The following is a 24,665-nucleotide window of genomic DNA, read 5'->3' on the forward strand; positions in this document are numbered from 1 at the left end:
TACAGTATTGTAGATCGAATTACAGTAATCGATGAAACTGTAGCCTAGGCTATTCGATATTTTAAGCGCCAAGTTTTTATCAAAAGCTGATTTACTCTATTTTGATCTCTATCGTAGACATCGGTGTTTATTTGAACTTTAAACTTTTATCCCAGTATTTCTATGATAATTTGAACTATTGTATCACAGAAATAATGATACTATGAGGTTGAAAAGACTGCTGTTTCATGACAACTCTCTCCAAGTCAGCGCCAACACAGCTTTGAATGATGCGATATGATTTTGCCAAAGGTTTAATAGACAGAAGAATTGAAAGATCGCGTGGGTGTTTGAATCGAGATCACAGTCTATTAAAGATGAAACGTGCAGCTCTACTGTCTCATCTCTCTCTCAGTGTGTTCCACGCGCCCACGTCACTCAACACTCATAATGACACATTTTATTCTGTTGAAACAAAAGTGGCTAACTTCTGTCAACCTCATCTAAAGCAAGGGCAACAATAAAGCAATTTAATTTGAATTAATATCGATTATGTAATTTAAAAAAATCGATTTTATACCTAGGTGAATTGATTTTTTTTTTCTCCCAGCCCTAATAATGAGATGATTTAATGATTTGTAAAAGAAGAAAATTGCATAATTTCTGCAAACACACAGATCCTTTATCGATTTAAAGAAAGAGTAAAGGCTTGACTTTTGGCAGATTGTGAGAAATTTGTGGTTTTGGTTTTACTGTTTATGATTCTCTTATTCGTTTCTGCTCCTGTTGTCTCTTCCAGAATCTCCAGTTTCCTCCAGTCCAGCTCCTCCACACTCCTCCTCCAGCCCAACACCTCCCAGCTCCTCTGACCTACACTGGCTTTATGCTTTAATAACTGCAGTCGTCATCTTCATCATCATCATCATCATCTTGGTTTTTTGCTGCTTCTGTAGGAGGAAGGCAAGTATTACTAAAATAAAATATATAAAATATTATTTTATTTATGGATATGAGCATTACTGTGGTTCTAATAATCTGAGTCTGTATTCACCAAAATCTTTCGGCTAAAAGTTTCTACTAACGTGGAAATTTAGGAGCAGCTCTTAAAAATGAAGGCGTTTCACTCCTAATTTTAGATCTTATAGATTTTTCATCTACGAGTAATTCAAACATTTGAACACTAAAAGTAGCAGCTGAACCCAGAACAGTTTAGATGTCGCCCTCAGGACTTCTGTATCACTAAAACTGACTGAGACGATCCAGAGCCTGTTGTTGCTGTACATTCATGACACCGACCTTTAATACGGTATCGTCTGAATCGCTATGGGGTCATCCCTTCAAATCAACCAGAAGTCCCCGGCTCAAATTTTAGATATTTACTGAGTAATCCACTGTTTTGTGGAGGAGAAAAACCAACCAAACATGAATTAATTAATTTCTGAGCTGTCACTGTCGGCATATAATGAAACACAGATTGCTAAAGTCAACATATTTAACTAATAGACTTACCAATCTCTGTGTAAAAATAAAATAGGGATGCTGTCATCTTTCTAAAGTCATTTTAACCTCCTGTAAATTGCCTCCAAATCTCAGGTGAGAAATGTCATTTTGACCCCCTCGACAAAACAGTGGATTACTCAGTAAATATACATCTGTGACATTTAATATTCTGGCTTTTCTTCACTATTTATGTTTGTCTTTCTACAGTCATAGCAAGTGTGTAAATCACACCTTTTTATTTTGTTTACGTGACGTCTTGTAATTGTGTGTGTGTGTGTGTGTGTGTGTGTGTGTAGGCTGTCAGAAACAGTCAGCATCAGATGATGAAGGAGCCAGAGAAACTCCAGCTGTCTCCAGGTATGAAGCTCTTCACTGTTTGATGCATCACATGACTTTTCCATTATTAGGATATTTCTCTTTGCCGTGTTGTTCCTCACTAAGGACAGTTTTCTGCTGTTGTCTTCACAGATCCAGTGTCTCAACAGAAAGAATTGGAAGTCATGATTGTGTAGCCGTCGCCATGAACGGTTGTGGAGAACATTCTGAAGCTCTTCTCACGTCTTCTTAAAACACTTGAACACTTTAACCTTCTTCAAACTATCAGTCCAACATGTTTATTCAGATTGACAGTGATAACCATTGCGATGGACAGCACCAAAACATGTGGAAATAGATCCCCAGCATTAAGTGTTGCAGTGCAGTGTTGCCCTTCTGCTTGTTCTGTCTCCTGTAATGTGTTTCTGTGATTTTGTCTCATGAATGTTAAAGCCCCACTGAAGTGTCTTGGTAAGCGCAGCTTTGATAAGTTGATGTAATTTCCTCTGAAACAGGAAGCGAAGGCGGGACTTATATAATGGCTCCTCCCCCTTTTCAAATAGCCAATAGCGTTTAGTTTACAGCACCATTGAAGTGAATCTGAGCATTGATGATTTGCTGGATTCAATAGTAGAGATGTGAATAAATTCTAACCATGTCATTCTTAACCAACGTAAAGTTAGAAAACTTGAGCGTTTGAGCAACCGAACACACATCTCCAACACACATTCCTCCATCGCTTTGGCCAGGTGGTGTTTATAGCATAGGGGGCGGAGCTTTAGTTTCTAGAGAGCATTTGATTGGACAGAAGATGTGATGAGAAGCTGAAGTCTGCGGTGATGTCTTAAAAATCCCTGATCCATTTTAGCAGAAGTGAAAGACTGCGTTCTGAATGTTTAAATCGCATAAATACCAGTTTTGTCATTGTTTTGGAACACACCGGCTTATTCATAACCTTAAGACTAACATATACATACTAAAAGCTAAAAAACGTACATTTTGATTTCAGGGGGCCTTTAAATAATACACATTTGTCTACAGTTTAAGATGACGTGGAAAAATCAGACAATGTAACATTGAAGTTATTTCATGAAAATGTGGATTTACACCTTCACAACATGAATTATACTGTTAATATTTACTTGTAAGCTGGTATTGATGCTAATAATCTGTATTATACAGTTATACATCTTTTATTATATTGCTGAGATTGCAGGTTTGATGTATCAGAGATGAACAGAAGCTTCTACAGCAGATCTTCAATCAGATCCACACATTATGATTTATGTTAGGATATGCGTATACTTGCAGTCTTTATAAAGGGAAAATAACTGGTCTGAATTTGGTTATCATGAGAGATTCTCACATGTATAAAGCACAGTCTCTTTACACAGGCATCGCATTACCGCACTTTATTTCAGAAAATCTGGCTTGTGGTTACAGAGATGAAGTGTGTTTCTCTTCATTATTTGATGCTATATTTTAGTGAACATTCGGGGCTTTCCAGAAATACCGAATGATGTAAGGTTTCGAAAACTTCCTCAGTCTTTACATTGACTGAATGATCAAATGCAGCACTCTTATGGAAATATGATAATAGATGTTTTTATTTCTATTTTTATTTATAGGCTACATTTACTTTTTGCCTTTACATTATATCCTTTTTTTAAGTAAAGTGCCTTAAACAACATTTAAAGGTGCTAAAATAAAATTTATTATTAAACCTGGCTTCATTTTCAAATGATTTGTCATAAAACATCTCAGGAAAATATGTGGTTTCTAAAAATGTGTGACTTTGTTATGAAACAGAGCACTGAGTTCATGACCGCTGAATAGAGACATCAGGACTTATGTTCATCAGGCATTCTGGGAGACGCAACAAGTGAACAGGGAAAGAAAATATATATACATTTTCTTATGAAAATATTCCCAATTATTAAATTTTTACTCCCATTATTACACTTCTTTTTTCATTACATGTTGCCCCAAGAACATTCATTTATCTATTTATTTAAATGACCTGGTGTCCACTACAGAGGACATAGCATAACACAGGAATAAAATACTTGTTTTTCCAAAAATGTCTATTCAATTTGTTTCTTCTTCAAACAATGTAATACAAAACTAAATTCACAAAAATATATGCTGTATACTTTGGTTCTCAGGATAATAGAGTTGAAGTGTTTCCTACATTTCCTGTCTCGCTCATCTTCAAAAGCACTTCTTCACAGACAAGCTTATGGTTAGATGAAGTGTTTCTGTTTTTGTGTGGTTGTTTTTCCTAAACCACTATTCATTACTGTGTTTCTGTGTTTATTGAAGGCTGACGGGCCGGGCTGGGAGGCGATAGATTTTCTTGCCTTCTGGTATTTCAAGTATGGAGTGTGTTTGCGCATATAACCGCTTACACCTCACTGTAATGTGTGTGTGTGTGTGTGTGTGTGTGTGTGTGTGTGTGTGTGTGAGAGAGAGAGAGAGAGAGTCTGTGTGTGTGTGTGTGTGTGTGTGTGTGTGTGTGTGTGTGTGTGAGAGAGAGAGAGAGAGTCAGTGTGTGTGTGTGTGTGTGTGTGTGTGTGTGTGTGTGTGTGTGTGTGTGTGTGTGTGTGTGTGTGTGTGTGTGTGTGTGTGTGTGTGTGTGAGTCATGATAAATATAATATCCATTACTGTAATGACAAGACAAGTTTCTGACTGTCAGTTAGTGTTTACTCTCCCTCAAACCTGTACGAGTTTCTTTCTTCTGCTGAACACAAAACATATATATATATACAGTGGTGGTCAAAATTGATGGCACCCCTGATAAATATGATAAAAAATGGCTGTAAAAAATAAATCTGCATTGTTTATCCTTTTGATCTTTCATTAAAAAAAATTCACAAAAATCTAACCTTTCATTGAAGTAAAAGAATTGAAAGTGGGGGGTAAATCACATTATGAAATAAATGTTTTTCTCCAAAACACACTGGCCATAATTGTTGGCACCCTGTTATTAAATACTTTTTGCAACCTCCTTTTGCCAAGATAACAGCTCTGACTTTTCTCCTATAATGCCTGGTGAGTTTGGAGAATAACTGACCAGAGATCAGAGACCATTCCTCCATACAGAATCTCTCCAGATCCTTCAGATTCACAAGTTCATGTTGGTGCTTCTTCTCTTCAGTTCAGCCCACTCATCAGGTCAGGGAACTGGGACGGTCATGGCAGAAGCTTCATTTTGTGCTCAGTTACCCATTTTTGTGTTAATTTTGATGTTTGTTTTGGATCGTTGTCCTGATGGAAGATCCAACCACGGCCCATTACAAGATTTCTAGCAGAGACAGTCAGGTTTTGATTTTTTATCTGTTGGTATTTGCTAGAATCCATAATACCATGTATCTGAACAAGATGTCCAGGACCTCCAGCAAATAAACAGGCCCACAACATATAAGATCCAGCAGTGTATTTAACCGTAGGCATGGGGTACTCTTCATCCCTGTTTGCACCAAACACATCTGGTGGGTTTGCTGCCAAAAAGCCCTTTTTTTTATTTCATCTGACCACAGAATCCGGTCCCTTTTGAAGATCCAGTCGTGTCTGACCACTGAATATGCTGGAGTTTGTTTTTGGAGGAGAGAGGAGGATTTTTCTTGAAACCCTCCCAAACAACATGTGGGGATGTAGGGGTTGTTTGATAATTTTTTTTTAGGTTTTCTGACCCCCAAGACTCAACTAATCTCTGCAATTCTCCATCTGTGATCCTTGAAGAGTCTTTGGCCACTCAAACTTTCCTCCTCACCGTCCATTAATACAATATAGACACACGTCCTCTTCCTGGCAGATTCGTAACATCTTTAGTTGATTATAAATTCTTAATTATTGCCCTGATGGTCTTTAGCTATTTTCTTACAGCCACTTTCTATTTTGCGAAGCTCAACAATCTTTTGCTGCACATCAGAACTGTATTCTGTTGTTTTCCTCATTGTGATGGATGATTAAGGGAATTTGGCCTTTGTGTTTCCTCATATTTAAACTCCTGTGAAACAAGAAGTCATAGCTGGATAGTTTCATGTTCCTAGTCACCCTGGTGTGCTAAATAAAGGTAAATATTAATGGGAATATACTTCAGAGATATTTTTCTCATAAAAAATTCTAGGGGTGCCAATAATTGTGGCCGATGTGTTTTGGAGAAAAACATTTATTTTATAATGTGATTTACCCCCCAATTTCAATTATTTTACTTCAATGAAAGGTTAGATTTTTGCGAATTTTTTTGAAGGAAAGATCAAAAGGATAAACAATGCAGATTTATTTTTTTACAACCATTTTTGTTCATATTTACCAGGGGTGCCATCAATTCTGACCACCATAGCCTATTGTGAAAAATGTCAGTAACTGCACATATATGATGAAATAGTTTTAATTTTTGTGTGAACTCCCTTAATGACAGATGAAGATGTGTTTGTCTTCTTCAAAAAGCAAGAAACAAGAAACATTGTCAGAGTAAAGTTAAGTCTGTTAAACTGCCTCCTTGTCTTTATTATACCTGTAACATTACAGAATTCATTAATTAATATATTGTTGAGATTAATATAGACTAAAAACCTGAATACATTATTCATTTCCTGATTCCTCCGCAGCATCTGGGCGATTTTTGTAAGTGGTGATTTTTGTGACTTCCTGTCATCATCAGACTTTTGCAATGTGTGCAGTGTTTATAGTGACTCATAGCCTACTGTATCTTTCCGCGCTCACGGAGTATACGAGCATGCCGAACTTCAAAACAAGTAAGTTTACAACATAATTTCAACATTTGATGCATTTTAAAACTTTCATTGCATTTTTACTTTGTAAAAAATAAAAACATAATTATAGAGCGCTATAGAGCGCTAATTATTATAATAATTATAATGCGCTACTCGCATACTTTTTAATATTACAAATAAACTCTATTTTCCATAAATTCAACTGATACACATAGCTACCCTGTGGGTTTATAATTTAGAAATTAACAAATGTGTTTTTATTAAATAACACTGACAAAGGTTAATGCTGTTAAAGAACATTGCTCATTGTTAGCTAATGCATCAAATAATATACCTTATAACTAAGTGAATTTAAGTGACTTTCCAGTCTTAAAGTGAGTGTAGGCATGATGTGAGAGAGTGATATAAATAGATCAGTGGAATAGTTATCCTGCAATTGATGCTAGGCCTATAATAACTAGTAATGGTGTATCTGTTCCTGTTTCTGTTCCTGTCCAGGCTCTTCAGTGTGGAGTGTTTGTCCATCGGTGTCCTGCTGTCTGTCTGCTCTCTGGAAGATGATGAGGACTTCTGTTTGTTCCTCTGAGGGTATGATTATTCTTTAAACAACATATTATTCATTTATTAACACTCGTGGTCAAAACATGAGTTTAGTGTCATTTGTTTCTGAATGAAGATCTGCACTGAAATAATAGAGTGTGTTTAAGTTGATGTTCATCTTTTGTAGAAATGGATCAGTCTCTGGATGTTCCTCTCTCTGTAGAGGAGACCCGAGCAGAACCGGCCCAGAGTTCAGTGCGGCCATGCTCATTCACACACGAGGAAGAGAGTGTGTGTGTGTGAGCGATGATGATGATGATGAGCAGAATATGAACTAGATATTCACGTTTCTTTTTGTATTAAATATTTTCTGTGATCACTTATTAAAAGAATGATTACAAAAAGCATGTTTCATTCCTTTTCATATAGTTTCTTATTCCATCGCTCCATAGTTTTTTTTTTTCTCACACAATAGAATTAAATGGTGGTAAAATATTTTTTAAAATAGCCAATCTTCTTTTGTGTTCAGCAGAACAAAGAGTAGGGAGAGGGAGAGTAGAATTTTCCTTTATAGATGAACTGTCTCTTTAAAAGGATCGGCATCTCTCGTATCTCCTGTAATGCTGCAGTGACTGAAAATAAGGCAATTCAGACGGACCGAAACACTACTGTCTATCTTCTGCCTTTTTTCAAAATGCAAAATGCCTCACATCTCTTGCTAAATGAAGCAATGCATTTAAAATATCACAAACATCTCAAAAGCAAACATTTGTCTTACGTTGCAAACACCTTTTCCATAATATTATATTTTGGATATATCATATACACACAGTTATTCAAAACCTAAAGCTCTTCTTTCATGAGCTCTATGTACATTTCTGTACAGGATTGAAAGTAATTGGCAGAGAGATGTTGAAAAATTCAAGGAAACACGAAAGTAAGATTGAAAGCAAACTTTTTTTTTTTTTTTTTTTTTTTTTACTGTAAGCATTTGTGTAACCTATAACTTGACCTTTGACCTATTCTAAAGCCTTGATTATTTGGTGTTCAGTAAAACAATGAGTGTTTGCACATGTGAGGAGTGTGTGTGAGTCTCTGATGAATAATGTGGTATTTTGATAAGTTGTGTTTAAAAATAGAAATCAAATACTTCCTGTTAGATTTTTGTGTGTTGCATTAGAGAATTGTGTATTGTGGTTTGCAAAAAGTGTTTTAGGAAATTGAAAACTGTGTAGAAGAATTAGAGTATGGTTTTGCAGATTTGCAGTGTGGTAATGTGTTTAGATTTGCAGTGTGTGGTAATAGATTCACAGTGTTGGAATGTGTTTAGATTCACAGTGTTGGAATGTGTTTAGATTCACAGTGTGGGAATGTGTTTAGATTCGTAGTGTGATAATAGATCCGCAGTGTGTGGTAATGTGTTTAGATTTGTGGTAATGTGTTTCAGATTCAGTGTGTGGTAATGTGTTTGAGTGTCAGGTTTCAGAGAATGCAAATGATGATTCCTCGATCATCCTGCAAAGAAAAGAGACTCCAGCTGATCTCAGTCTCTCTGCTGCTGTAAACACTCTCAGAAAACCTGCTATTTTGCGTCAGCTGCGGATGGTTTGGACACGTTTGACGATGCTTTCTCTTTCACTTTGTCATCTTTTTAATCATGCTCCACATTTACTTAACCGTGGTAGGCCTACCAATTTCGTCACTCTTTACTTCCCTTATAACTTTCCTCGTTTCTGCTTGAGTTTTCTTATATAATGCCATATGTTCCCAATTATGTGTTTTCTTCAGTATTTTAAATGTTTTCCTTTTTGTTTCTGACTGCTATTGAACGCTTCTCATTCCAGCATGGAAATATTTTCTCCTCCCTGTGATAGAAATATTTGATGTAATGGATAGGCTATTTTCAACATTAAATGTACAGAGAAATGCAGACTAAGGATGCTCTGTCTGGTCACAGGCCATATATAGGCTACTTAACCAAAAAGTGCTTAACACAGCAGAACTAACAGTCATATGCCTAGCTCAGATCATTACACACCAATTACCAGAACAAATCACAGTGAAGAAGACTTGAGTGACATTGATTTTTACTCAACTGTAAACATGTATCTTTCTATTCAGGAGACCCACTTGGTTGTTGTGGCCAGTGATCTCCCGGCCGTGAATAAACCTTCAAAAGAAAACAAAAGAACATCCAAATGTGATTGAGGTAGTGATAGTAGCTTCATCGACGGGACGCCGTCACCTTACTTCAGGGAAGTATTGTATTGCATTGCATTGTATTGTATTGTATTTTTAACAACTGCAAGTTGTTTAAACTGTCCGTGGTGAAGAAGTCAGATTAAGTAGGTTGTATTCGTATTAAGAATTTCCACGACAGTATAAGTAACCTCCGAACACCTGCTGGTAAACTTTTTACAAGGATGAGGCAACGAAACCTTGACAAAACATTACAAATGAGTTAAGGGGCTGCGTAAAAGTAACTAAATGAGGTTTTCAACAAGGTTTTCATGATTTTCAAGTATTTCTCATGAAATATTTACTCAAACTGTAACAAGCCTAAAACAGCAAAATTGACGATGTTTTGTTCCCATAATAATGACTGTACTGGTATATAAAAACCTCTTAATGTCAAACATCATTTAACTTGTATTTACGGCAGAAATAAATGCCTGATGATTTTCTTAACATGTTTAACAGCCGGATGGATAGGCCTAAGGGCCACAACAGCAAAGGTTGCAGTTTAATACCAAGTACGGATGATCCAGGAAATAAAGACAGTGTCTGACCAGACAAGTGCTGATCAGCATTTACCAAGGAAGTGAAATGTAGAAATGAAAAAAAAGGGCATTTTGTTACCTAAACTGAAGACAGCAGAAGATGATGACTCCATTACAATAAGAAGGCAGTTCCCGTTTTGGTAGAGATTCACATAGACATCAACAATTCTAACGATATGTACAGGAGGAAGTCCGCCAGTGCATCTCCACCTCTCGTCTAGCTTTGGGACAGTCATGAAGCATCTACAATAGAGAGCGAAAATGAGCATTAAAAACTAAAGCTTGTGAAAAATATTATTAATATTAATTATTAATTAACAATTAATAATAAAATAATAATAAAATAAAGCACAAAATAATATGACATATGGGGGAAAAAAAGCACAGGAATTATATATACACTGTGTGTGTGTGTGTGTGTGTGTGTGTGTGTGTGTGTGTGTGTGTGTGTGTGTGTGTGTGTGTGTGTGTGTGTGTGTGTACAGTTTAAAAGAGCAGAACATAAATAGGTGTCAAATCTCATATAAATAGGTATCGTTGAGAGGATTTCTGGAGTTTTACCTCCCTCTAGTGGTAACAAAGTAATATGCAAGTCAAGGAACTGGATGATCAGACAATCCTGACAAAACTGATCAGATTCTAGTCCACTATGTGTATGTGTGAGATTTCATAAGATGATCATCCTCTAAGGAAATGGGATTTAAATCGCTTAGTACTTTATTCAGTTTTCACACTAAAATGATGCAGTGATACTCTTTTAAATGAGTTTCATGAATGACCTCATCGATCCATTTGTAACGATTTAAATTTCACACATCCCTTTTTTCAAAAACAAAGCATATAATTTACTGTAGGCAACTAGCCCAAATGCCCTTCATACATTTTAAAAGGATGACCTTTTAAAATATACAGAACATTTATAAGGTTGCGTAAAGTTAACAGCCACTTTCACTCCCAACTCACATTTCAGAGCCCTGGAAAACTGAGCAGTATTTTATGAATGCTAAGAGCAATGCCATCATTGAAAATGTCAAATATTTACTCTCAATCCCAAGACCTGACTGAAACATCACTGGCAGCAGAATGTGGTCCAGTCATAAAGCTAGGTTAATGTTTCTGTCCCTGTCCAGGCTCTTCAGTGTGGAGTGTTTGTCCATCAGTGTCCTGCTGTCTGTCTGCTCTCTGGAAGATGATGAGGACTTCTGTTTGTTCCTCTGAGGGTATGATTATTCTTTAAACAACATATTCATTTATTAACACACAAATAACTTGAAAACACTTGTAAAATCTCTAGTGTGACTCTATAATCCGGTAAGAAACAAAACTGTTTAAAAATGTGTCTTTTATATTATGAATTTTGTGCTGAAGAAAAAAATAACTGATATCATTTTAATAAGTGCTTCATTTCATTTTTAATGGTTTTATTATAACATTTTTCATTTAAATTTTACATTTTAATTACTAAAATTATTTGATTAACAAAGTCAAATGCTTTAGTTTGGGAAACCAGTGAAACTTCAAAAGTGTGGAAATGTTGAAAAATAATAAAACCCAAATGGTCAGAAACTATTTAATACAAAGTCAATAAAAATATGAATTTCCAATTTGATTGTCCTGCTGTTCTTCATCATCATCATCATCATCCTCATCATCGCTCACACACACTCTTCCTCGTGTGTGAATGAGCATGGCCGCACTGAACTCTGGGCCGGTTCTGCTCGGGTCTCCTCTACAGAGAGAGGAACATCCAGAGACTGATCCATTTCTACAAAAGATGAACATCAACTTAAACACACTCTATTATTTCAGTGCAGATCTTCATTCAGAAACAAATGACACTAAACTCATGTTTTGAGCGCGAGTGTGTTAATAAATGAATAATATGTTGTTTAAAGAATAATCATACCCTCAGAGGAACAAACAGAAGTCCTCATCATCTTCCAGAGAGCAGACAGACAGCAGGACAATGATGGACAAACACTCCACACTGAAGAGCCTGAAGAGGAACAGATGCACATAGTAAATATAGAGTCAATCTTTCTTAACTGGTGGGTTGCAAGACCGTTTTGAGTAAGTCGAATAGTGTGCAGTCAACAACAAACGTAAATCTCTTTTTTTCTGATGCTACTTTTATTTTAGAAAATGTGTGTGAAAGCTTGTGACACTTCTGTCAGATGCTGAGAAAAGCGCGTTGACCTTATTCAGTTAGCTATGTTCGGTAAGATGAGATGTTGTCAGGCCAAATGTCAGTAAAACTAACTTTTCTGTAATACGGCTGACAGCCTTTGTAGGCTATTGTGCTTCCGTACGCACATGTATCACGCGCAAATGCGGCGCGCTGTAGCCGTAGTTCTGTCGACAATAAACTCATGTAAGAATCAAAAAGGCGATTAAAGCTGTCAAAACTGCATGCATGTATGTGTTATATATGCGTCACATGTGTCTGGATTCAAATATTCTGCTATGCGAGATCACAATATGAGGCACAAACTGATATGTAATGTTTTAATGTCCAAATAAATGTGAGCACTGTGCATTTGTACTAGAAGATAGGCATTCATTTTGCTTTAAGGACAAACAAAAACGGATAATTTTTAAATCCATAAAATAACTAATTTTACATTCTGGCAACATTACATTATATGAAAAACATAACATTTTACATTATGTGCTGTTGACTTCCGCCTTGTTCACATTCTTGCACATGGGGATTTAAAAGATAACTTTTGTTTTCCTTTTTAATTTAGGTATGATAGAACTGTTGCAATTATTTATTTTGAAAACTAATATAGAAAGGTTTTTTTTTTTTTTTTTTTTGACAAACTCAGAATTGGTTGAAGAGTTTATTGATCATATAAAACGCATTGAAGGTTGAATTATATTTGGACTACAGTATTTAACTGCATGTTATCTCATCCATGAAGATGCAACAATGTAGAACAAGCTATTGATTTTGAGAACCAGAACCAATCTAACTGAGCAAGCTGAACTTTAGTGTGTGCCCTTTTATTACTATTTAATTCATTTTAATATGAGGTGGTGGGTAGTAATAAAAAAATATAAAATTCACTCAGTATTCCATGATTCCTAATTCACTACTATTAGGCCTACAATTAAGCACAACTGAACTTTATTCAGTTGTGTAGGCACTAAAACAGTCCAATACATTATAGTCAAATTATTTTTTATGATAAAATAATTAATATTTCTGTGCCACCCCAGACTGGTTGCTGGCCCTTGCCTGGCCACCCCTATGAAAAAATCCAGGCTCCGCCACTGAATTAAATGTCGCCAGAGTTAAAGTGACTTTTCCCACATACTCGCCATCCACATTATCCTGGAATTGTTCGCTGAATGTTGCCAGAGTTTGCATATTTTCGTGCGTGCGCACCCGCTGCCAGGTGACATGTTTGACTCAAGACGCAAAGGGCAGCGTACAAGAGAGTGAAACATCCTGACCCAACACAACTGTGTCTCCTCGGCTCGTGCTACAATACCTGAAAGGAGCTGTGGGATGAAAATAAACAAGTTATTAGTTTGCAAGCCTAAACACAGTTTTGTCCTAAAAAGAAATGCAATGTATTGAATAAAAAGTAGGATTCTCGTGACTAACCTCAGTTTATGAAGCTTACAAGTAGGATCAAGTTCAGCAGACACAACATGTCGAATGTTTGGCATGGTCCGTTTGTAATCTGACACATATATATAGTCGAATCATTTTCGAAAGTAAAAGGAAAAATCCCCACATGACGCGCTAATACTGGTTGTGATGGTTGTGAGCTTACAAAAAAAAAAAAAAAAAAAAAAGGGTTCCCTCGTCTCGCGTAACACACGTGATTTCCGGAAGTAGCAGATAAACGTAGCCTATAAAAAAATACATTGAACATTTTAAAACCTATTTTATGATGAACATGTTTTAGAGTTAGTTTTGTGATATTTCTGTGATAGTTTTGGAGACTGGAAAAGAAAAAAAATTCTCGTCATTAACATTAAAATAAGAAGAAATGGAACATGAAGCAATAGGCTATTAATAGCTACAGCCTACATGACAAAAATAGGCTACAGTTCAGTTCCTGCATTCATGTCATTTGAACTGCCTACGTCACCATGTGACTTTCCTATCTAAATGGCAGGATATTTTGTATTATGACAGGTAAAATGAGCTATCACTTTTGGGAAGGAAAAGTCCATGTTAAACAAGACTCACATTTCCCAGAAACTAATCTGCAAATGCAGAAATGGTTTGTATATTTGCTGTCTCACGTAAATGTATCGTGGCAAATGGTCGGCATCAAGAGGACCCCATGAAAATGCGTCTCTATTGCACGCATTGTGTTTATCGTGCAATTTATACGCGAAAATTAGTTTTTACGTGCATATGATACGCAGTTTTCGCGTGCATTTGATACGCACTTTATTGCGTGTAATAGACACGCACCCCACACGACTAATCCTACCCATGTGTATGCACTTACCACTACTAAATCTACCCTAAACCTACCCATGCGTATCGTACGTAAAAACTAATTTTGGCGTAAAAATTGTACGATAAACACAATGTGTGCTATAGAGACGCATTTAGTGTGATCGGGTTGCAAGATGCGCTGGGCTGGACATGTGGCCAGAAGTTCGGACGGGCGATGGACGCGGGCCGTGACCGAATGGCCGCTACTTGACATAAAAAGACCGATCGGCCTTCCCGCAACCCGATGGTGAGACTCGCTCAAACAAGACATCGGCAGAAACTGGATGGGCCTGGCCAGGGACCGAAAAGCCTGGCAAAGTTTTTGTGGCCTGCGTCGAAAGACCGACATACAGGCTGATTGAAGAATTGCTATTTTACAGAAAAGGATATCACGTACTTATTCGTTTAGCAAATGGATATATTAACATGTTGTCAAAAATGTTTTTACTAGCATAATTTAAAACCAGGTTGTTGGTTGTATTTGTCAGCGGATTGATATCAAATAATGTTCTAATTAATGCATCATAATTTTCTTATTAAATTTCCTCCCAGTGGACCAAACCATCAGGAAGTATCCTGCAACTTGACGCTTGATCAACATTATCACACCTCAGCGTACACCTTAGCCAATGAGGTCTATTTTTATAGTCTATATAAAAATAATGATGCATCAGACGTTTTTTTTTTTTTTTCCAATAATCGTGCCTCGAATGTTATTTCTAATAAAGTAAAATAAATAATTAACAAAATTATTCATAGATATTATCCTGTAAATGCAGCCATATAGCCTATATATTCATATAGGCTACGGTTTGTGATAAATGTAGTTTTTGTAAGACATAATTTGAAGATATTGAACATTTATTTTTGATTGCAGTTTTTATATTTCTTTAAAATAGACATGACAAAAAATTAAACACTAATCTTGATCTAGAACCTCATGATGAGGAACATCACATTATTAATCTTTAAAATATTTTGTTTTTAAAGTTTAAAGTTTTAAAGTCATAAGACAAAAATAACTTAATAGAAACCCTCATACAATAACTTTTGTAATACTGATCTCACAATATAGCTTTGAAACCTTTTCAAACAGGAGATCACAAATCAAAAAGCTCATAAACATTTTTAAAGCTTTTTAAATTCATGTAACTGCCCTATATTATAACACTTTTTATCCTAGGCTATTTATTTTAGTATTTAATTATTTATTATTATTATATATTATTTTATGTTCATTGTATATTTTAGTTGTTGTTGTTATTCTCTGTTTTACACACTCTGTGATCAGTGCATTATAGGTGGCGATGGTGAAAATGAAAGTGGAAGAAAAGAGCGATACAAGCTTTTCTTATTGAACAATGTATCATGTAGGCTAAAAACAACATGCCAACAATAATTCATCACTACTTTAATTATAACAGTTTGATCAGGTGCAAAAGTAAATAACAAGGGGGAAAAAAAGACAAATAAGAAGGATACAATTAAGATAAAATGTTAGTGTTTATTTATTTTAAAATCATAATCCTCTATTATAGCAAAATGTTATTGTTTTTTGTTTTGTGTGTGTGTGTGTGTGTGTGTGTGTGTGTGTGTGTGTGTGTGTGTGTGTGTGTGTGTGTGTGTAGGAAAGAAACTTGCTGTGAAATAACCAAATACAAGTGGTTTCCACTAATGTGGGCGTGGCCTAAATGCGCTCTGTCTCTTTAGTGGTGCAGAGCCAAATGGGCGGAGCTTGAATCCAGATCTCCTATTGGCTGCAGCGGGCCAATCAGCAGTGAGACCATTAGTCGTGTGAAGCTCTTATCTGGAGGATGCTGCTGTATGGCGCTTAGTTGAGGCTGTGTGACAGAGAGCCGCTATTTCTTCATTAAACTGGACTTTACAAAGATTTAACTCAATCAACGGGATTACACAAATGACCAGAGTAGGACAGAACATCTAGAAGAATAGAGAAGCAAAACCAACGGTCCAGAACACTGAATATTTCTGCGTTACACATTTCGAAGCTAATTTTCCTGAATTGTGCTTACGATGAAAACCATTGTCACTATCAATTTGGCACTTGTTTCAGGTGGGGAGCCTGTTTATTTAATCGGTTGATTATTGTTGTTTACTGGAAAAAAAAATCTATTGTCAGTTTATTCCTCATTATTCTAATGCACTGGTTCTGATTTGCAGTTCTAGTTGTTGCTGGGTCGAAGTTCGAGGCGATCGATGGACAGAATGTTACAATATCCTTCGACATCGATGAAGTGGAGAAAGCAGATGAAGTGAGAATTACTTTTAAAGAAGACAAGAAGGAATATGCTGAACTTATTGCGCAGAAGCCTTGGGTCTATGATGATCCTCCCAGACCTGGAGTTTCACTGATAGTTGGAAAAGGACGTTTATCTCTAACCATTCAAGATGTGGACATCTCCAGATCAGGATTGTATAAAGCAGAAGCCTACACTGGAGGGAAAGTGTGTGAGGTGACTGCTACACTTGTGGTCAACAGTGAGTATTATTACGCTTTTCTGATTGGTCTATTGAAGGAACGCAACAGTAAAATGGATAATGGTGAAATGAGTGTGAAACACATTGAATGTGAGCATGAAGCCACACCGTTTCCAGACCCAGGGCCAGATCTGTTTCACAACAACCCAAATAACCACATATTTATCTCACTTCTGCCTTTTAAGTCTCAATAGTGTAATCAGAGTCTAAAGAAGTGAAACTCAGTAGATTCAACACAAACGCGGTAGATACACAAAACCACCAACTCTTCCACACAGCATCATGTCTGGGTGAAGATGAACATCCTCAAACTGTTGCACACAAGCCAACACAAACACAGCTGATGATGATTGCATTTTAAATAGGCCTACTTTAAATACTGATGATGGATGCATTATTACGCTGTTATATTATGATTATATATTTAGTGGCATAAAATGGTCTTGTGACAAGAATATCAGCACAGCTTTGGCACTAACTATAATATGTCTGTGTGCCTGCAACCAGGATTATGAAAATATATAAATGGTCATGATTGTACTCATAAAGTTTTAAAAAATGAAGCTGATGTTATTCCTACTTGAGCTTGAATTGACTTGCAACCCTGTTCTTATTTAAAGAAATTAAATTACTAATTTAAATTACAAAGTAATATGATTTAGACTGTGAATCCAAACAGGCAACTGCTTTTTTGTGTGTGCAAAATACTCAGTTGAAAACGACTATAAATGATGACATTCAGATGATGTAAATAATCATGACTTTATCATTAACTCCATGATTTATTTAACCCTTTGGGGTCAATTTGACCCCATTCGGTGTTTAACGTCTCTAAATACATACTTTAAAACAATTTTTTTGCTTCATATTTAAAGACTTTTCCTAATTTAATGGGGACAACTGGATAAACATAAAATTAACATGATGATAGGTTTTCAATGTTCTGTACGTACTTTTGTAGCATCGGTGTTCTTTGGGGTCAATTTGACCCCAGGCTCATTTTGCTGTATAAAACATATAAGAAATATATATTTTTTTGTTGTTCACACATTGGTGATTAGGCACAAATCCCACATTTATTCTGGATGATATTGAGGTCATTATAAGTTGAGATTTTATGATCTTCAAAAACCTTCCCTCTGCTTTAGGGCCCTAACCTGACATTACCGTATAGGCCTACTTGAAGTATTGTGAGAACCACTGATTGTTCACATGATATTGTGGAGGGGGGAATCATAATTCTCACAAGAAATTAGATATTTCCAGTGCCAATTATATATTTCCAGGGAAGAGAAAACATAATTCTTGCAAGAACTTTGATATTTTGTGCCGTGGGGGAGGGGAAAACATAATATAGCGGAGGAGCAAATGTATGAAAGCTTCCACAGAAGCCTTATAAACTATTTCTCTTTGTGCTTTGTGAGCTCTCTCTTTATGCTATTTCTCAATTGAAAATGACCTCTTAGCAAAGTTTTTTGGGGGTTCTATATGGACCTGTTCGCCAGCAAGACACCAGTCGACCTGCCCGAAATGCAGGACAACGCCATACCAGCCATCCCGTCAGTGTTGACCAGTGAGGTCAGGCATGCAATCCAGAACATCCAGAAAGACCGGGTGCCAGGGCTGGACGGAATCGAGGAAGATGGCCAAGACAGTGCTGTTGTACAAGAACAGCTGAGCAATTATTTGCCAATCAATACTTTCCATTTGAATGACAGGGTACAGCGGTGGCCAAATTTCAGTTGTTATGATGTTGATTCACATTTTTCTAGATTATTGTGCAGAGTGATCAGAGGCATTTTACATAATTTCAAAAAACTTTATCACAAAACCCCAAATTTCACTGTTTATGTCCATGGCACCAAATTACCAGCTAACATCATTTTACTAATCATATCATCAGCACATGACCGCTATAAAAGAAAGGAAGAAGTGCTTCCAATCATTATGTTCTTCTGTTAGCATTGGTTTCCTCCAAAGAAAGATGGAGGATCATCTTTGCATCAAAATGGCCTCACATGTAAGGAAATAGCTGCAAAGAATTTTGCACCTGAAAGAACCATTTACCAGATCATCAAGAGCTTCAAGAATAGAGGTTCGGCTGCAGTGAAGAAGGCTTTAGGATGTCCCAGAGTGTCCAGCAAGTACCAGGAACTTCTCCTCCTGAGAAATCAGCTTGGGAATCATGTCACCACCAGTGCAGAACTGCTCAATATTGGCAGCAAGTGGGTGTGAGAGCATCTGCACACACAGCGAGGCCAAGACTTTTGGACAACGACCTGGTGTCAAGAAGTGCAGCAAAGAAGACACTTCTCTCCAATAAAAACATCAAAGATTGGCTGAAATTCTGCAGGAAGTACAAGAATTGGACAGCAGAAGACTGGTGAAAAGTTAATGTATCTGATTAGAACATCTAGAAAATCGATTGTCCAGAGAAGAATAGGTGAACGCTACCATGAGTCCTGTGTCGTGCCAACAGTGAGGCATCCTGAGATTATCAATGGGAGTGTCATATTGACCCCAAACCTATCCTTGATAAAATATATTGCATTATATAATAAATAAAAAGCTATTAAAACACCAAATATATATCATTTTTTAATTTTAGATCAATCAGTGACATTTTATAGTGATTTGCTAATTTGTCCATAGCCGTGCAGTAGGTATTCTGGATGTATAAGTGGTGGGGGTGGGGGTGGGGGATTGGTGGTGTTTTATTTAAAGGGCTATTTAAGTAGTCAACAAAGAAACATAAAGTACCTGACTTCAAACTTTGGGGAAAAAATCTAATTGTGGGGGTTTAAATAGCTGGGGTCAAATTGACCCCAGTGGGTAAAAGATGTTGGTAGATTTGAGGGTAACAGGAGGGTTAATGATTTGGAAAAGAAGAAAAAAAAAACGATTGCTTGCTTATTTTGTTGAATAATTTGTTGAATGCTGTGCAAACATATACTTCAAACTTTATGGAAAGATCAAATGCTTGTCATTTGTGATAGTAAGAGTTGGTTTGCTGTTTATGATCCTCTTTGTTCCTGTTGTCTCTTCCAGAAGCTCCAGTTTCCTCCAGTCCAGCTCCTCCACACTCCTCCTCCAGCCCAACACCTCTCAGCTCCTCTGACCCACACTGGCTTTATGCTGTAATTCCTCTAGTTATCGTCATCTCGGGGGGCGTTTGCTTCTGGAAACTCAGCAAGGCAAGTATTACTTACATTTATTTTTGTACCAATGGATATGACCATGTGGTTCTAATAATCTGAAGTTGCTTCTAACGTGGAAATTTAGGATCAGCTCTTAAAAATGAGTGGCGTTTCTCTCCTAACTTTAGAACTTTAGATCTAACATTTTAACACTAAAGTAGCAGCTGAACCCAGAACAGTTTAGATGTCGCCCTCAGGACTTCTGTATCACTAAATAGCAAAAATGTATAAATTAAGCTTTGACTTCAGAACCTTTTTATTTGATTTGGTTTACATGACGTCTTGTCATTGTGTTTTTCTCTAAGCTCAGTTTTCTGTTGTTCTCTTTACAGATCCCGTGTTTTCAAAAGAACGAATTGGGAACCAGTTGCAGTGATTGTGTGTCCGTCGCCTTGAACTGTTGTAGAGGAAATACTAAAGATCTGCTCACAGATACCAGAGTGTCTTAAACCACTAAATATCACACTTGTTCAAAATGGCAGTCGAAATCTGATTTTTATGCATATCCGATCATATTTAGTAAATGTGAACAAAAAAGAAAAATCACATGAAATATAATTTTTACAAATCTGTTTCCAGCTACTTTCTTGTGGTTTGATCCTATTCCAGTCTCTGGAAATCCTGTCTGACCGCTCTGATATTTTTCCTATGTCACTTTCTCACGCACGTAAAACTTAAAGGTGTTGTGTGTAAGTTTTTGACTGTACTAAAGCATAAAAATACCATAATATGTTTGCAGATATTTAAGAAACATGTTTCTCTGAGAAACAACACTGCAGTTATTCTCCTTTGCATGTTTTGGTGTGTGTGATCCCGTCCACTGTCAGTTTATAACCTGGATGAGTTTCTTCTGATAAAGATATTTTGAAGATATTTGTAATCAAACAGTTGATGGACCCCATTGACTTTCATGGGATTCTTCCTACAATGGAAGTCAATGAGGTTCATCAACATTCTTCAAAATATCATCTTTTGTGTCCAACAGAAGAAACTCAGTTTGGAACAACTTGAGGATGAGTAAATGATGACAGAAGTTTCATTTTTGGGTGACAGAGAGTTTCCCTTTTTTTCTCCCACATACATAAAACGAAAGGTCAATTCACAACCGCACAGTGTGTGTGTGTGTGTGTGTATAAACAGATGTTTTGTTTTTCGATTGCCCTTAACTAACATACGAGTTTAAGAACAAAAAAAATACTTAAAAACAACTGCATCATGGTCTTTAACCAAGGTTTTTTTTGTAATTGAACAATATATCATGTACAAACAACATGGCAACAAAAAATCTACATATATTTATATTTGTGTAGATAACATTTTCCCAGAATAAGGATGTTATTAACCACAAAATCGTCTTTGTTGCTGTTTGAGTCCATAAATAATGTCCTTGTGAGAGGAGACTCCGTTGAGTAAAGCCAGTCACGAAACAAGCCATAAAATGTAAAAATAGTTTCACAAAATGCAGAACTACTATTTTCAATTCCAAATCCTCGTTGTACGCATTCACTGGATGGATAAATGGATTTCCTTAGCTTTGGGAATTAATGGGAATTTTTTGTTCATAATTATTGAATTATTGTTTATTTAAAAAAAAAAAAAAAAAAAAAAGTAAAAATAACGTTTCTATAGACCACCACAGGGAATGAGATGTTTTCAAACATATTTCTGATCATTTTTTTTTTTTTTTTTTGGAGTTTTAGTTTCTTTGAAATTGCAATCTTCAACTAAAATAAAAAGGGGACACTTATTCAATTTGAAAGACATCCTTTGATTAAACTTATGATGGGTTTGGGGAGAGCTTTGATCATAGAACTGAATGTGTTATATCATATTTGAGACAGAAACTCTCATGTGATATAAAACATATTCTGCTATTGACGAATGAACCACACCACACACCTTTCTCCGTCCAGTCCTCATGTTCCTTCTTTTGAGCTGTAATGTGAGTTTGAATCATGTGTTTCGTAGAAAGGAATCTCCTTCTCAAAAATAAGGAAACAGAAACATTGAAGTTGAGCTCACTGATTCATTGAAGAAAGTTAGGGAATATACAGAGGTAAAAGTTAATTCATAGAAGGAATAGATGGGGTTTTGTATAAGAATAGTATTAAGCTCCTTTTCAAGACATTGAAGCAAATATATAAGAACAGGAAGAGAAGGAGAGAAAGGAGGAGAAAATGGGTTAAGTGATTAAGGATGTATTCTTCTGGGTTAAACAAGTTTTTTAAATCACAATATTGTACAAACTCCCCTATTTGTTGACGAGGGATTTGGGATTTGTGCATGGTGATAATCTTGCTGAGATATTCCTTTTTCAAAACCTTTGTGTGTTCAACAGGAGAAATAAAGTCATGCACATTTAGAAACGTCCAAACCAAGCTCAAAGAGAAAGATCTCAAGAACCAGTGACAGTAAAGAGTAACTGCATGTAATATATATATATCCGACCTGCACACACACACACACACACACACACACACACACACACACACACACACGCAGCCGCGAAATGTAAGCATTTATTTAAACTAAACTGTCCACCAGAAAGAGATCATACTCACTGCGTTAACAATGATTCTACAAGGACTGCACGCTCTCGCTGGACTCGAACTGTGTGTAGCGACTGCAGAACACAGGCTTTCAATTACACGCCAATATTATAAAATCACATATCTGAGATTGAACGAACAGGGGGAGCGCTATAGAGCTATTTCCCAGTCTGCTACATTTGCAACTGCAAACAAGGCTAATCGTTGACAAGCTGACAATTCCAAGTTTCTTTCCTTCCTTCTCCCTAGGCCACTCATCCTTTTCTTTTCTTTCTTTTTTCTCTTATATATATATAAATAAATAAAAAAAATGTTTTATTACGTGTAGCGTTAGACTAAACTGGGAAGGGTCACAGAGTAGGCTACTTGTATTGTTGTCCATGTTAGTTGAACTGCTTCTATTGCTCTCCTCATTTGTAAGTCGCTTTGGATAAAAGCGTCTGCTAAATGAATAAATGATTAAATGTAATCCAAAATCTCGTTTCATTCAGAGACAGTTGTTGTTTCACCAAGAAGCTCTTGATGCCCAGAGACGCATTCAAATCTCACTGCGCGAACTGACTTATTACAGGCGTGTGTGTAAGAAAAAGTATAATCTTTCAAATTGTTAGGAGTTTGTGTGTTATTCTGCCCTCTGGTGTCCCTTCTGGGTATTTGCTTGCTTTTCAGATGGGTGTTCCCCTTCAGATGGGTGTTCCCCTTCAGATGAGTGTTCTCCTTCAGCTGGGGGCCCTAGGCAGCTGCCTACCTTGCCTACCCCATTGCGACGGCTCTGGGGGCCGGGGCCAAATCAAAAACCTGCCTGGTCACGTGAAAAGACACGTGTCTAACGTGCGTCCAAGGGGCTCTACACCTGGCGGGACGAGTATTGAGAAGCAGACGGTATTGAGAATTAACAGAGGTTTAGATGCTGATGAATTATTGTTTAATTTGTAGTCACCATAATGGTGATAAGTGTTGGCTTTAGTTGGGCTCTTGCCCTTGACAAATGAATATAAGTTTTTCTCTGGCTGCTTTATCTGTGTGTTTAAAAGGCACAATTGTTATAGCAAAAAAGCCAAGAGTAGTGAATAGTGATTCAGTGACTATGCTGCATATTGATATAGTCTATAAAGATTATAAGTCATCAGCACCTCATTTCATCTGTTTAATCTCTTATTGTCTGGGTCTTTCCATATGATTGATATGAATGTTAATACAACTCAACATGTTTAGTTTCACCTTGTGTAAAATCTAAAGTGGTATATGGCAACGGGTTTCCACGCGATTTGCGAGTAAAGTCAACTAATTCGGGTTAAGAGTGTAGTCGTGTATACGCGTGTGAATATCTTGAGAGATATTCCCACGGACCGTGCATAGGCGTGTGACTGTCTCTCAGTCGTGTAGCGCTAAACCAGAAAGGCTGATGATTTCCTCTTCGCCCCGCCTCTTTAGTCCTAGCATAGATTTGATATCTCTAGGTAGGCTCTTTTCAGATTTCAGACAACTCAGTGAAGCGGTTGTGAAAGGACAGACTTTAGTGTTCTTCTCCACTTGAATTACATCTAGCAATGCAGAACTCCAATACAGGTGAGTCAATTATTTTATTTTTAAAAACTTTAGACACAAAAAATATTAATTTCAATATGTGTATAGATATAATAATCAATACTCCATAATAATGAGTTTAATAGAGTTTGGTAGAATGATGATGAACCTCAACATGAATAATGAACCAATGTTACTCACACAAAAACCAAACCCCAAAACACTTTAAAGTACCTTTTAATTATTACAAATAAACTCTATTGTCCAGAACTGATACAAATATCTTTTTTTTTTTTACGCTTTACAATAACCTTTCATGATTTGATACATTAAAATCAATTGACTAACTAACGATGATGAATTCTGCAGCATTTATTAAGTGTAGCTAATGGTAATTTCAAAATCTTGCCGACTAATTCAGAAATTAATTTAATAATCCAGTAAGGATTAATACATGCAACAGCAAAAACAATATTGCTGTGCTATGTGAGCTAATGATGTGAAAATAATGGCTTTATTGTTGGCTAAAATGATTATAAAAGGTTTATTATTTTTCACCCTGACAGTTTGCTTT

At 36.4% G+C, this 24,665-nt stretch overlaps 1 protein-coding gene and 1 long non-coding RNA gene across 2 annotated transcripts in view; both read left to right on the plus strand.

The window, feature by feature from the left end:
* LOC307146182 (uncharacterized protein) overlaps positions 1-2,708 on the plus strand; it is a 70,701-nt gene extending 67,993 nt beyond the window's left edge. Inside the window, exons 4-5 of the mRNA XM_079850062.1 lie at positions 1,776-1,836; positions 1,948-2,708. Coding sequence (XP_079706188.1) covers positions 1,776-1,836; positions 1,948-1,991 — 105 coding nt within the window. The 3' untranslated portion in view covers positions 1,992-2,708. The remainder of the gene's footprint in view (positions 1-1,775; positions 1,837-1,947) is intronic.
* A 4,372-nt stretch (positions 2,709-7,080) lies between these two features.
* Positions 7,081-7,413, plus strand: LOC307146214. The gene is made up of 2 exons (XR_013819073.1): positions 7,081-7,122; positions 7,262-7,413. It is a non-coding gene; the product is annotated as an uncharacterized lncRNA (long non-coding RNA).
* Positions 7,414-24,665: the final 17,252 nt, after the last annotated feature.

This window comes from Squalius cephalus, assembly GCF_949319135.1.
Source record: "Squalius cephalus genome assembly, chromosome: 18".
NCBI classification, from domain to species: domain Eukaryota; kingdom Metazoa; phylum Chordata; class Actinopteri; order Cypriniformes; family Leuciscidae; genus Squalius; species Squalius cephalus.